Genomic DNA, 14463 nt, shown 5'->3' with positions numbered 1-14463 from the left:
CAGGGCTCGATCCCAGAACCCTGAGATCATGACCTGAGCCGAAGGCAGAGGTTTAACCCACTGAGCCACTCAGGCACCCCCAGCTGAAATAATTTTATAAAAGAATCCTTCACTCATCTACTCTGCTTGCTGAACACTCCAGTTATAGTTCGTATAGGAAAGCTTGATTCTTTCATTTCCCCAGTTCTCAAGATAACATATGGCTGGCTGTCATCCTCAAGAGACCAACTAGGCTTTTGGTTTTTTGAACATTATTGTGAACTCATGGATTTAAATGTATCTGATGGGTTTCCTACTGTAGAAGCCAGAGTCCAAGAGGGCCCCTCATGCTCGTTGCCTTCTGGCCTTCACATCTTACACAGTCCCCTACCCAAAAAAGGGGGTTTGGTCTGTGTAGCCAATACACTACAGCAGAAGTGATGGTGTGTCACTTCTGAGATCAGGCTGTAAACGCTGGCAGCTTCCATCCTTGGTGCTCACTCACTGCATTGCTCTCGCTGTTTCTCTGCACTCAGAGGCAAGTCATATTGTACGCAGCCCTGCGGAGAGGCCGCACCAGTGAGGAGGAGGAGCATCCTTCCAAGAGCCACAAGAGTGATCTTCTGCTGTGCACTTCCACGCCCAAACACAAATGAATGTACAGTGAATGGCCTAACCACAATCTCATTAGAGACTCTGGGACAGAGGTAAGGGAGTTAAGCTGGGACTCCGGACTTTGAGAAACTGTGTGATATAATGCATCTGGCTTTAAGCAAGGGTTCAGAACAGTTGTTACACAGCACCAGATAACCAATTTGCAATCCACGGCCATTCTTACCATTATTGAAACTCAGTCTACTCAATCTGTCCCATTTCTGGTCAGTGAGGGCCTCTTCTCATTGTCTCTTGAGTTATTTGAGATAATTCTAATTTAATTAATTCTATTTTAATTTTAATAGCTCCAAAACTAGAATTTACTATTTCTCTAAGAAGTCTTGGTTCACTTGAGGAAGACCATAGTCTAGATGCCACTGTGGAGCTTGGTTGGTCATTATTTCTAGAACTTCTCAGTAGAGAAATAAAATATCTTGTTAGTTCATACTTACAACTGAAATTCAGATTAAACATTTTTTAAATTTAATTTCCTTTATATTAAATCTGTAAACTGTTCAACTACCCAAAGAATCTTGCTTCTCAAGGACAGAGTCGATAAAATAAAATACCCATTAATTTTTCATTACTTTATTCCACGCAAACACAGCAGTTCAATTCCAATACTATCACTGATGTTTTGATTTCTGAAAAAAATTTGCCCATGCCACCATAATTCTCCCTCTTCCATAGTTGTGCCGTGTCTCCATTCTCAGATCACATAGCTATTACATACTATATACACTGTCCCTTTTTAAAGCTCATTCATTATTAATTCTACAAGTAATCACACAGTATAATTAATGCCACCACCAGTACTCATGATGATGTCTCTCACAGCATTTTGGTTAAGCTGTTCTTTAGTAGATTACTCAGGAAAAGCTCATGAAAAAGCTGAGTCCTTGGCGTGTTGCTAACAGCTTATGCACTTCATACTTGAAGGCCAGTTCTGTTGGGTATAAAATCCTCAGCCCATAGGTGCTTTCATTGAGTATCAGAAATATGTTATTGTCTTATCTTCTGGCATAAATTATTGCTCTCAAACTGTCTGATGATAATATTATTTTCTTTCTCTTATACCTCACATGATTTTTTTTCCTTGATGACCAAAGATTACTATGTGTTTTTTTTTTTTCCTTTTAAGTTCATCAGTTTTACCAGAATAAGACTGGGTCATCATTATTCTATATCAACGCCCTCAGATACACACCGTGTTCTTTCAGTACAGATTTCAATTTTTTTTTTTTTAGTTTCAGGAAATCTTTAAAATTATACATTTTTTAAATTATACTTTTTAATATTTGTTCTGTTCTCCTACTTAGGTTTTCTTCTTCAGCAACTCCTATGAACCATGTGTCAAATCATCTCTATCTTCAATATTTGTTCTTTTTCCCCCTCAAATTCTGTTTTCCCTCCTTCTTTTTTTCCTCCTTTTTCTATTTTTTTCTCCAATTCTTCTATTTCTATAAAGACATTATTTTCTGTGTTTATGTACTCTCTTATATCTTCTAGTCATTAAATTTATTGTTGATTTATTCTTTCTTAAGTCCTGTTGCCTCATTTCTGAATTTTTCTATTTCTGATTTATATTGCTCTCTCATGGCTTGTATTATTTCCTTATTGCCTGTTAGTATGTTTTGAAATCATTACAGTTTTTATCTATTTTTTAATCATATTTTCTGAGACACTTTCGTTGTCTAAGGATGTTATCGTGACTCTCATTCTCTTTATTTCTTACAGCAATTTTGTGTGAGATTTTAACTGAATACTTTGCTATTGCTCATTTTATGTAAAATGAATTTTCCTGATATTTTAGAAGGATGAAAAGTTAGGACAGTTTTTAAGTCTTCACAGAGCTCCCTCTCTTATGGTTTCCATGTACTGTACAGAAATATGCTAACTCTGAGATTTCTTGACTCCACCCCCAACTTCCAACTTTTACTGGGATCTTCTCTTTCTTCTTTCTCTGGTTTCTCCTCTTGCTCAATTTTGGTTTCATTCCCAGTAATTTTTCTCCTACCTTGACCTTTCTGGAAAGAAACTATAGAGGGTCCATTTTGAGAGTTCAAAAGTCTCTTTGCATTTTACAACAAGGACACTCGCCACCTCTCCCTAGTATAGGCAAACCCCTCCTGGTTTTATCTGCTGGTCTGATTAACGTACCATACTTGTCAGTGACTATCTGTTGGCCCCTTTGAGTTTCTCCTGTTCTTACTCTACCTGCCACCCCGTTGCCTCCCTTTGCTATCTCCCACAGAGATAATGATAATATACAGTCTGGTTATTGGCAATTCTCTCCACTCGGTTGTATTTGGGGTTTCCTAGTGCTCACTTGTCACTTAATTTGGTATTTATCTTGCTTGGCGTTCTCTGAGTTCCTGGATGGAACTGTGGCTTGGTGTTTGTTACGAATTTTGGGAAATTCCCAGTCATTACTGCTTCAAATATTTCTGTGTACCCTTCCCACTTCTCCCATTACACACGTTAAACATTTTGCACTTGTCTCAGAGAACCAGATATCCGTTTCTTTTTCATTCCTTTTTTCTCTTTGCATTTCAGTTTCAGTAGTGACTTTTCTTCAAAGAGCAGCTGTTAACTTTCAGTTTGTTCAGCTATTTTCTTATTGTGGCATCAGGAATATGCCTGATATTCTAATCAGGAGTATGCCTTACATACCACATCTTATCTCCTTACATGCCAAAAGAGAGACTGAAGTCTACTTAGTTTTGTAGCAAATGTTGTTCATGAGTTTTAATTTTTACCATGTATTTTATATGTGGGGATTTAGGAAGACTAACAACTATACAGCTACTGCTATCTCCTCAAAATCAGAAATAATGTTTAATAATAATAAAGTTATTAAGTTAAGTAAGAGGTATTCAGCAAAGTGATTCAATGCTACAGTTTAAGTAAATATTCTTGGTTGAAAAATGACTTATTAAGCACTTAATTATTAATTAACAACAAAGATAAGAATTCCCTTGGGGAAAAAATGGAGAAATATTTACAAACAGGTAATTTATGGGGAAAAAAACTCAAAGAAACTGAGTCAAGCAAGATTTTGAAACTTTTTCATAAACACAGTAACACTAATTAAAACAACAATGAAATATTAATTTTTAACTGTTAGAATAACAAAAATTAGAAAGCTGGTAACACTAAGTATTAGTAGGGTTATAGTTTATAGAAACTATGTTATGGGGCAGGGAGGGGACATGGGCATAAACTAATGCCACCACTCTGCAGGGGAATCTGGTCCTCCTTAGTCAAATTAAACAGACATTTACCCTGTGATCCAGCAGTGCCATTCCTTGAGATTTTTTCCAAATAAATTCTCACACTAGGTCTAGGAGGGAACAATACAAGGATGTTCCTCATAATGTGTAGTAACAGAGGTTGGAGGCAGTGCTGGTTTCCATCACTGGAGGTGTAAAATTCACTTCATGAAGTATGATTTAGCAACAGAAACGATAGGTCTAACTACAGGAATATGTATAGATCTTCAACACCTAATGCTTCATTAAAAAGGTAAGAAGCAGTTTGAGATTCATAACATATCACCCCATATCTAAAGGTTTTAAATACATGTTAAAAAACAAATAAAAGGAAGTTTTCATAAACAGACACAAAAAGAAGATACACATCAATCCCATTAGAGCCATTCCTGTGGTAGTGAAGGGGAATGGTAATAGGGAAAGAAGACAGTAAGGAAAACATACACGTATGTAAATAAACAAATGAATACATGAAAAAGAAGGTCAGTACCTTACACAGATCAATGATTAATTGCCCTAAACTGAAAAGCCGATTAACTCATTTCCCCACATTTGAATTTCTACCAAAAATTTTTAAAAATAAACTTAAATATTTGCCCTCCAAACGTAAACTTTTTGCGAATACTCTAATTACAAATACCTATCTTATTAGCATCTCCTCTAATTATTTTCCATTCTCTGAGTTCCCCTTTTTGGCAGCATTGCCAACCTCATGACTTTTTATCATCTGACTCATTTGTGTATTTTTTCAATAAGTATGTAAGTGTCTACTCAAATATTATGTACATATTGTTCTGGGTACTAAGAGAGTATGAGGGAAACCTCTCCTGCTCCCTCTTTCCAGGAACCCACATTCTAATGAACCTTCCTGCAAAGCGTTAGCCCATGAAATGGCACGAAGCAGCCCAAGGCAGTCCTGATTACTAAATCTGAGAATGAGTGGTGGGTGTCGATGTGTGATGGAAGCCACAGATGCAAGAGCGAGGTGTCAGCGAGGCTCAGGGTGGGTAGGAAGAAAATCTGCCTGACGCGCCATAGTTGTGTTGGGCCTTATAGGATGAGCAGTATAGACTAGAGAGAGAGCAAGAGACATCCTAAGGGGGAAGCGTATCTTTCTACAAAGCACAGTTAAGACCAAATGAAACGCAATCAGAAAGCATCAAACTAGACAATGGGAAATGACATAAGAAAGTAAGGACAATAAAACTAAATTAGCAGCAAACAAGTTCTGGAGGACTTGATCTTATCCTGTAGACAACAGGAAGCTTTTGGAGGTATTTGAGTCAAAACCGGACAGAGTTGTCTATTTCACTTGTCACATCAAATCTCCCAGCAAATACTGCTCAGGCTCACAGTTCTCTTTCCATCCAGTCCCAGAGTGGTAGACTTTGCGGTGGACGGCCAAGGTGAGGCCACTGATCTCCTGCCACTTTGCTCTCTTTGCTACTCCCCAAACCCGCTTTACTTTTTCTACTTCAACTTCATAACCTGACCTCATCCTCTCAGAGTTTGGGTTAGGTATGTTCTCCTAGCATCCTATGGTTACCTCGATCATATTAACTGATTCATTCATTAGTTCATTCATCAAATGCTTACGGATCCCCTACTGCTGCGTGCTGGGCACTCTTCTAGAAGCTGAGCGCACAATGATAAGTAAAACAGAACCAAAGCCTGCCCTCATGTAGCCTAGACACAGAGAGAAAAGTCATCATACCTCAGTATCCTATTTTTCATTGTAGAAATTATTGCACTGTATTTCAGCTGTTTTATCTGTCTCATAGACTATGAGTTCAGAGTGCTTGACACTTTGTAAATGCTCAAGAAAGGAAATGTTAACTGATTGAATGAATGAGTGGATGCTTGGAGAATCCCACTCATACAAGACTAAGAGTTATTATCAGTCCTGAATGGATAATGGTAATCTCACCCCTTCCCAGAACTGCTGGTCACACAAAAATGTGAACTCTAGGCCACAGGTCAGCACACTTCTTCTACAAAGTGCTAGGCAGTAAATACCTTAGGCTCTGCAAGCCATACGGTATCTGTTATGACTCTCAGTTCTGCTACATAGCACAAAAGCAGCTGTAGACAATATGTAAGCAGTGCATGGCTGTGTCCCCGTAAGATCTGGTTTATGAAGGCAGCTGTGGACTGGATTTGGCCCATGGGCCCTACGTTGCCAATCCATGCTGCAGATAATGTCACCTTTCTCAATTTTCCAGGACTGCCTTCACATACTCCATTCTTCAGTCAGATAAATTTAGTTGCTACATCCAACATCTGACTTCACCTTTAAACCCATGTCTCTAGAGCGTTGCGAGAGAATATGCAATTTGGGGCCCAATGGACCTATTTTACTCATTGGTTAGCCTTTTGACAAGTTTGTCTGTTTAAACCTCTAGTTCCTCAATGTGAATAGAGGCATATATTTTTTGATCCTGACTATGAGGGGAGAAATAAATGTTGAGAAAAGAATGTGATGTCTACACACCGTAACCAGTTCACAAATAGCCCCTGCTGTGTTCAGTCGTGTTCTTTTCTGCCTGTAAATCCCATTATCGGATTATTTATTGAGGATCTACTACATTCAAAGCACACTTTCTGGTACCTCTAAAACCATCTCTCTTGGCCACTGGTTCTCAAACTTGGCTACTGTACAATTTACTCGAGAGCTTGAAAGTACTGAAGCTTGGGTCCTGACACTAGATATTCTGATAAGGGTTATAAAGAGTGGTATGTGCATCAGAATGATCCCCAGATAATTTCGGTCGGGAACAAATTTGGGAGTCATTGCTCTATACTGCGATTCTGGCTTTACTCAATTCATCCCTCCATCTTCCATCTGCCACCTTTGTGACCGTTACTGCCGATATGCGCATCTTTACAGAGCTAGAGCTGATCCGTTCTTGTATCTGTTACTTACTCCTATTTGTATATAGTTAGGGAGAATGGAAAAGAAAAGAATGATATATAGTCATCTTCCTTTGCATTTGACCTTTGCCATTCAACTATCAGGCATCCATTCCCCTTTCCCATGGCAACAGCCTTGACTTCTCCTCGGGGCTCCAGCTGTCCCCTCAGTCCCCCTGGCCTGCTTGAGGCTTTCCCCCTCGCCCTCGAATCTCATGAAACCAGTGCACGGGAAGTCTCCTGGGTACACTCAGTGTTAGTTTACGGAGTGTCCTGATTTCATTTTCCAGAGAGGACTGTTGAAACAAAAGACACGTTTTCCGCTGGATTGCAATCAAAAGAATATGGTTTGAAGAGATTGGGGCAGCTATTTTACAAGCTCAAAAGAGAAAGTCTGCCTGAGAAAAGAGTAAGAGAGAGACAGAGATGTCATTTAGAGGCACAGTGGGTAGCCATTTCTAAAGCCAGCTGCACTAACAAACTGCCATGGGCACCAATAAATTCCCTTTCTCTTCTGCTTCTGCCAGTTTAGTCAGGTGTTCTGTTAATGGCAATGGAAACAATTCCAAACTGATACAGCCTCCTCCCACCCCCTCAAAACCAAATCTAATCACCTGTGTATGCAGAGATTACGTGCCAGGATCAAGCCCCAGTGATTCATTCAACAAACACACACCGGGGGGCCTTATTATATGCAATGCTTGGCTTATGAGGAGGGATTCCAGTAGTTCTCCACCGCTAAGAACCTCACAGATGTTTCTGGAAAGAATACCCGGAAATATAACTATTCCCCTACTATTAGGGGGGCCTTGTGCTAAGTATTGAGGACAGAAAAGATTGTCAGACAGGGTCTGTATCTTCAGGGTTTGTAATCAAATTGGAAGGATGGCATGTGCATAAGAAGATAAAGAGCAATCTGGGATGTGAGATGCACACATTTCTGAGGGCAGACATCAAACCCAAAGTAAGCCTCAGCAGAAGCTCTTAGGTGAGCATAGGCACTACAACATTTTCTTTTCCTTTGCAAAATTAACTAGGAAAATGAGGGAAAGTATTGCAAAAAGTGGGAAAGAAGTATTAGAGGCTTTGGAAGTTGTTCTAAATCACTTTTTATACTTAAAAATTAAGGTATTTTGTGAATGTATTTCCTTGCAAATTACCCATGTCAGGTCTCAACAACTGAAATATTATAGAAATCTCTTCATTCATGCATTCATTCAGTCGACACTATTTATTGCACGCCTATATGTACCAGAAACAATTATTTATATACACTGAGGTTTTAGCACTAAATACTATAATATCCCTACTACTTGCATTCTAATGACTAAGAATAGATGGAAAACTTTTGTATTCAGCGCCCCAGAAGTAGCCACTGTAAATGGTTTGGTGAATATCACTACAGACTTGCATACCTAGATAGTGGTACTTGTTTTTACAAAAAACAAGAAGAAGAAAGAGGAGGAGGAAATATGCTATACTTACTAATGCCTTATTTTTTAGAAACTTGCTTTTTTTAACTTAGCAATATAATCTGGGCGGGTTTCATGTTAATAAATACAGATTCTCCCTTCTTTTTTATGGTCACATAGTATTCCAGTGTATTTAGTCACCATCCTGTTTGTGAACATGTATCTGGTTGTTTCCAGGTTTTCACAATGACAGGCAATGTTGTAAAACATGTGTAACTGCAGTAATTTTTGAACAGTCAGAAGTGTTCTCAAAAACAGAATCATAGTTGGAATCATAGTGCAAAAGATGTGAAATTATTTTTAAGTACAAGTCTTATTTTCTACTTCCTTTTTCATTCATCACTGATGTATCAAGTACATAAGATTTTATGCAAATGGCTGGAAAATACCTTCTACAACCCATTAATGTAGTGCAGAGTAAAAAAAAAAAAAAAGAGAGAGAGTGAGAGAGAGAAATAATCATTAGCTATTTCCACAAAATCTTCTATGCGCCCAGGACTGTTCTAGGCCTTGAAGAAATCTGTTTACTGAACAGTTCAACCTTCCATCAATGCAGAAAGACATTTCGCTAACAGTTCAATTAACTAAACAGACTGTTTAATTAATAAAAATATTTTTGTCAAGAGGAAACTGAAGCAATTTTGTTTGGCATGCATGCTTAATTGTGTGTTTCAATTTCTCGGTTTTGGCCTGTGATCACTTAAAAATAGTCATCAAGCAAATCTCAATGGTTAACTGTAATTGCAAGAGTATGCCTTTTGCATTTTATGGCGTGTAAAATCTCGTGTAAGAGAAAATAAACACAAGAGCAACAAAGAGGTTCATTCACTTACCCTCTTCATAACCACAGCCAGGGTAAACTTCACTCAGCCTTCGGCCATTGAATTTTATCCTGAAGTTTCCATCCACCGCGCAATCAGATAATCTCCAGCTTGTGGGAGCCACTAATGGAAATGGTGCTGTAAAAAGAATTGCTGAACAAATTTCCATGTACTTAACCTGAAAGGGAGAAATGGCAATGTGAATGGAGTAAAATGTTTTTAGCCGTTTTTAAACCAGAGGGGGTGATTTCACTTTCAGCAGGAACTTGTGACTAAGATTGCCTGGCCAGGGCAATGATTAACACTCCTGTCGTCATCACTCTGCTGGAGCTCCCAGGCCGAGGGAACCTCATCAACGCTAAGCATCTGCACTTGAGCGTGCTTCCCTGCGCAGCTCATCAGCGCGCTGAGTTCGACTTTGGCATTAAGTTATATAAAATAAAAATGGATTTAGAACCTCTGCCAACTTTGTTAGTGGTTATTTTCACTGAAGTGTAAAAAGGCTTGTATTTACTGTTCATTGCGGTGCCCCACCTTGAAAAATGGGCTGTCATTTAGATCCTTTTTCTTAAAATTCCTAAATTTTATCGGAAACGTTAGCAGGGTCTCTGGGTTCCCTTAGCCTTGTTTTCTTCCCCACTATGCTTGAGTCTAAAAACTTCAGCACTGGGGCGCCTGGGGGGCTCAGTGGGTTAAGCCTCTGCCTTCAGCTCGGGTCGTGATCTCAGTGGGATCGAGCCCCGCATTGGGCTCTCTGCTGAGCAGGGAGCCTGCTTCCCTCTCTCTCTGCCTGCCTCTCTGCCTACTTGTGATCTCTGTCTGTCAAATAAATAAAATCTTAAAACAACAACAACAACAAAAGACAAACAAAAAACTTCAGGGCCTTTCTGAACTGCCATTTCTTGCCTTTCTGGAAACCAGGGGCACGGAAAGATGAGGAAGAACTAGTGAACACGTACACATGTCATCAACGGAATGTTCTTTTTCTTTAGATGGTTGCCTCAAAGAGCCACTACTATGGGATCAGTCCATCATAAATGCTTCTAGAAGAAGCAGGGGTGGGGGAAAGAAACCTCACCCAGATTTGAGAAAGAAATGGCCGAGGTTTATTTAGATAAACGGTGCAGCTACCTTGTGCTCGGGAGACTGATACAGGATCTGCAAACACATGGTTTCTTTTAGGTGCAATTCCACTCCACCAACAGGGCAAAGTAGATGATGCATTTCCTGTGGAGTGTCTGAGGAAAGGGAAAACTGGGTCTTAAACATAGTGCTGAATAGGGAACTTCAGAGCTAGCTGTGGGATGTGTTTATTATGCTATAAACTTCATTTTCCTCATAGCCCTTAGACTGCTGACTTGGAAGTAAACTGATGACTCAGAGTTCTTATCACCCTTCCTGAGGTATTTTCCACGAATTGCCAAGCTCATTTTAGGAACTCGGTTGCATCACCAGGCCGCCCTCCTACAGCGTCTCTCCCTCCACCCAAGACAGCACGCAGGAACTGTTTCAATGCTGTCAAACCATTCCAAATAAATCCAGTGAGTTTCTCCCTCTGCACCCATATATTGCTGTCTCTGAAATTTAGCAAGTTCCCTAAGCAAATCTCACATACTCGTAGTGTACCTAAAATGATGAGCACTTTAAAGTCTTTACTGCTACCCCTCATTTCCTTTTGTTGGGCCACAACAAACAGCTGGAAGTCGGAGAAAAATGCTATGTGCACGCGCGCACACACACACACACACACACACACGCATGCGCAAGGTTTAAGGCATCTTCCTTGTTTATTCTTGTTTATTGTTTTAACAGTGTCTGGCACATCGTAAGCACCAAATACTCATTTGCCGTTATTATTCTGTTGTCCCTATGAAAAAAAAAATTCCAAATCTTCCAGAACCGAGATTCTTTTTTTTTTTTTAAAGGTTTTATTTATTTATTTGACAGAGCGAGATCACAAGTAGGCAGAGAGGCAGGCAGAGAGAGAGAGAGAGAGAGAGAGGAGGAAGCAGGCTCCCTGCTGAGCAGAGAGCCTGATGCAGGACTCGATCCCAGGACTCTGGGATCATGACCTGAGCCGAAGGCAGCGGCTTAACCCACTGAGCCACCCAGGCGCCCCAGAACCGAGATTCTTAATATAAATTTTAAGGGAACCAAAGGTCCTCTGAACCCAAAGTTGTATGTAAAATTTATGATTACATGTATTTTTTCCTGGGAGAAAGGGAATTAGGGGTCATCAGATGCTTAATTTAATGTGTCAATGACACACACATAAAAGGGCAAGAACCACCACCATGAAGAAGTTTTAAAAAGATGTAGTCTCGGGGCGCCTGGGTGGCTCAGTGGGTTAATCCGCTGCCTTCAGCTCAGGTCATGATCCCAGCGTCCTGGGATCAAGTCCCACATCGGGCTCCTTGCTCAGCAGGGAGCCTGCTTCTCCCTCTGTCTCTGCCTGCCACTCTGTCTGCCTGTGCTCACTCTCGCTCCCTCTTTCTCTCTGACAAATAAATAAAATCTTTAAAAAAAAAAGATTCTTTAAAAAAAAAAAAAAAAGATGTAGTCTCAGAAAAGGGGGGGACATGGGGGGAGGGAGGAAATAAATACAGTCTCCAGGGTGGGGGCTCATCAAGTAGACTCTGGAGATGGAGCGAGATTATCAGGAAAGGATTATATTATCTCTGTATTATGGTAAAACAAAATATTAACTATTTTGAGGAACACACAATATCATTACCTTTGTTTTTTATAATAAATATTATAAGGTTACTATCATTATAACATAAAACACAAATGAACAGACGATCATGGTGCAGATTCAACTGAGTCAGAGTCGGTTAATGATAGCCATATATGTGTGTGTGTGTGTGCGGTGTTATAAGGTAAGACACAAATGATAAGAAAATGCAAGTGCCTGAAACCCACATTACCAATACGTTGTCAAATCAAATTTCTCTCTTTCCATGCTTGAATTTGTCAATAGCGGCGATAACCCCAACACCAGCTGTAAGCATATGCGGGGGTGCTCCCTGAGTCCTGATGGATTCCTTCTCACGGTCCCATCCACGATCTCTGTGGGAACCAGGCGGCCGGAGGAGGCGGGGACCTTTCCTTCTTACACAGCTTTCGCTCCCTTTCTAGAAAGATTCCATAGGTTTACCAACTTCCACCCTGCCTCAAAGTTCTTCCACAGGAGAGAAAGCAAATCCAATTCTTCCCCACCAACGCTGTGGAGGAGAGCGCGTGTGGGAGGAGGAGCATGAGCACCATCCTTCCTCAAGCACCTATTAAACACCGGGTCTGCTTTATAGTCATTTTTCTCATTTATTCTTCACAACAACACTATAGGATGGACAGTATAATTATTCCCATTTCACAGACCAAATCCTCTTAAAGTCAAAGCAGTGTGACTTGGAAAGAAGTAGACCAGGACTCCCTAATTTTCCTTATGGATTATATCTTTTACTTCTGTTTCATCTTATTTATTGTAAACCTTTATTTCTTCTGTATTTTCTGAAGAAATACTACACTTGCTGCCTACCTGATCTCTTCTCCAAGAGTCCACAAGCAGTTCACCTGCGCACACACACAGCCCTTCAAGTATAAGCGTGAGACAGGCCAGTCCAGAGCCTTCACCAAGGCAAGGAGCTAGAGACAACAATAAACACTTTGACGGCTTCTTTGAAAAAAGTGGAATTGTAAGCACTTTAATATTCATGCTTTTTAATATTTTCATTTTCACATTTTTCATATTTTCAGCCACATCTTTTCTGAAAGAAGATGTATGTAGACATATTTAATCTTTAAGAAGCCATTGAATAGAATGCTGTCCAATATTTATTTAGTGTAAATAAAATCTGTGATGACTATGATTCTGATAAAATGTAACCCATGAGTGAGACATGAGGGATTTTTACTGCAAGGGCAGCTCTTAAAGCATTCCTTTGACTTGGCATCACTGAGTGACCTTTGGCCCCATGAAGCTATAGCTCTTGGTCCATTTACACAGGGCTGATTGCTTCATAGAGCCGTTAGCGCTGCATAACAATGGAATCACTGTCAGAGTAACACTTGATAAGCAGCAAGATGAACTAAAACAAACAGTAAACAAACAACACACAAAAACACAACTCTTACACTAAGTAACCAGCAACGAAAACAATGAGAGCCACAGTAAAAGTGTGCACTCATCAGATAAAATGTGACCAAAAAAATTCTAATCAGGTTTTTCGAAAGGCCGAAGAGAAATATATCTTATCTGAAGTTTGACTTCCATTTAGAACTTTGCAAATCCCAGCACCATACATATATCTTTATAATACGTTGATGGGTTACCAAAAAAAACCTAATATGAATCAGACCTATATATATGTGCAGTTGTCAATAAGTGCATCTTCTCAGATAATTACCTAATGGGGTTATCCTGTCTACCTTTCTGGTAACTGAGACATCTCTGAGGGTGAAGATTATGTTTCCTGACCATCCACCTTCTCTATAAGCCTCTGGCTTTCATCCCTGAGAAATCATTCTTTGAAATATACCAACAGCTTTATTTGACTTCTACGAAGCTCCAACTTTTTTACTGCTCCTAACCTCCACGGCATGTAACTAAATAGAAACTCTCTCCCTGCTCTTGGTTTTAGAGATGTTACACTCTCTTCCTCCCTCTGACTGCCCTTCCTCGGTCTCCTACCCTTTCTATAAGGGGTACAGGTCCTAGGTATGTGGCCACAGTCTTCCTTCTGTCTTCTCCCCCAGTATCTCAAGCGCTCCTATTGCTTCAATGGGCACCTCCAGGCAAATGACTCCAAAACCAGTACTTCAATGCCAAGTCTTCTCCGTCCAGAAGATTTGCAACCACCACCTGCTGAACATCTGCAACCAGCACCAAGTTCAGTTCAGCAATTTGAAACTTGCTTTTACCTCATCTTCGCAATGCCTGTTCTTACTTCTCTTTTTCCAGGAGTGGTCCAGTTCCTCTCTTACCAAGGTTTGAAAATTCAGTGCCATGTTTTATCTAACTCTCTCTCTCATGGTCCCTTCCCAAACACTAGTATATGTGGTCATTGCTTAAGTTAATGGGCTTTTTCCTTCTTTAAAAAACACCTCCCTCCATTCCTTGTTAAAAATTATTTTTCATTCCTATTGTTATTATCTTACTTCAGCCATTCACCCCCACACTTCGTGGTATTATCTTTCCTCCTGGTTGGTATTCCACTCTCTTAAACTTATTTATTTGCTACCAAGTAACATTCCATTAGAACGTCACTTCCGTAGTATTCCTCCCTGATCAATGAGCTTCAACAACAGTCATCTCTTAGAGGCTTACCAAAGCTTTTCAAACTTTCATGTGCAGGG

The 14463-nt window shown here is 39.9% G+C and overlaps 1 protein-coding gene across 1 annotated transcript in view; it reads right to left on the bottom strand.

The window, feature by feature from the left end:
* The window catches only part of TRPM6 (transient receptor potential cation channel subfamily M member 6), a 168134-nt gene extending 158747 nt beyond the window's left edge, over nucleotides 1-9387 (bottom strand). The window contains exon 1 of the mRNA XM_059411853.1: nucleotides 9121-9387. Coding sequence (XP_059267836.1) covers nucleotides 9121-9129 — 9 coding nt within the window. The 5' untranslated portion in view covers nucleotides 9130-9387. The remainder of the gene's footprint in view (nucleotides 1-9120) is intronic.
* Between the last annotated feature and the right edge of the window lie 5076 nt (nucleotides 9388-14463).

This window comes from Mustela nigripes, chromosome 9, assembly GCF_022355385.1.
Source record: "Mustela nigripes isolate SB6536 chromosome 9, MUSNIG.SB6536, whole genome shotgun sequence".
NCBI classification, from domain to species: domain Eukaryota; kingdom Metazoa; phylum Chordata; class Mammalia; order Carnivora; family Mustelidae; genus Mustela; species Mustela nigripes.
Note: the sequence above shows the minus strand (reverse complement) of the source record. Positions and strands in the feature narration are given on the sequence as shown.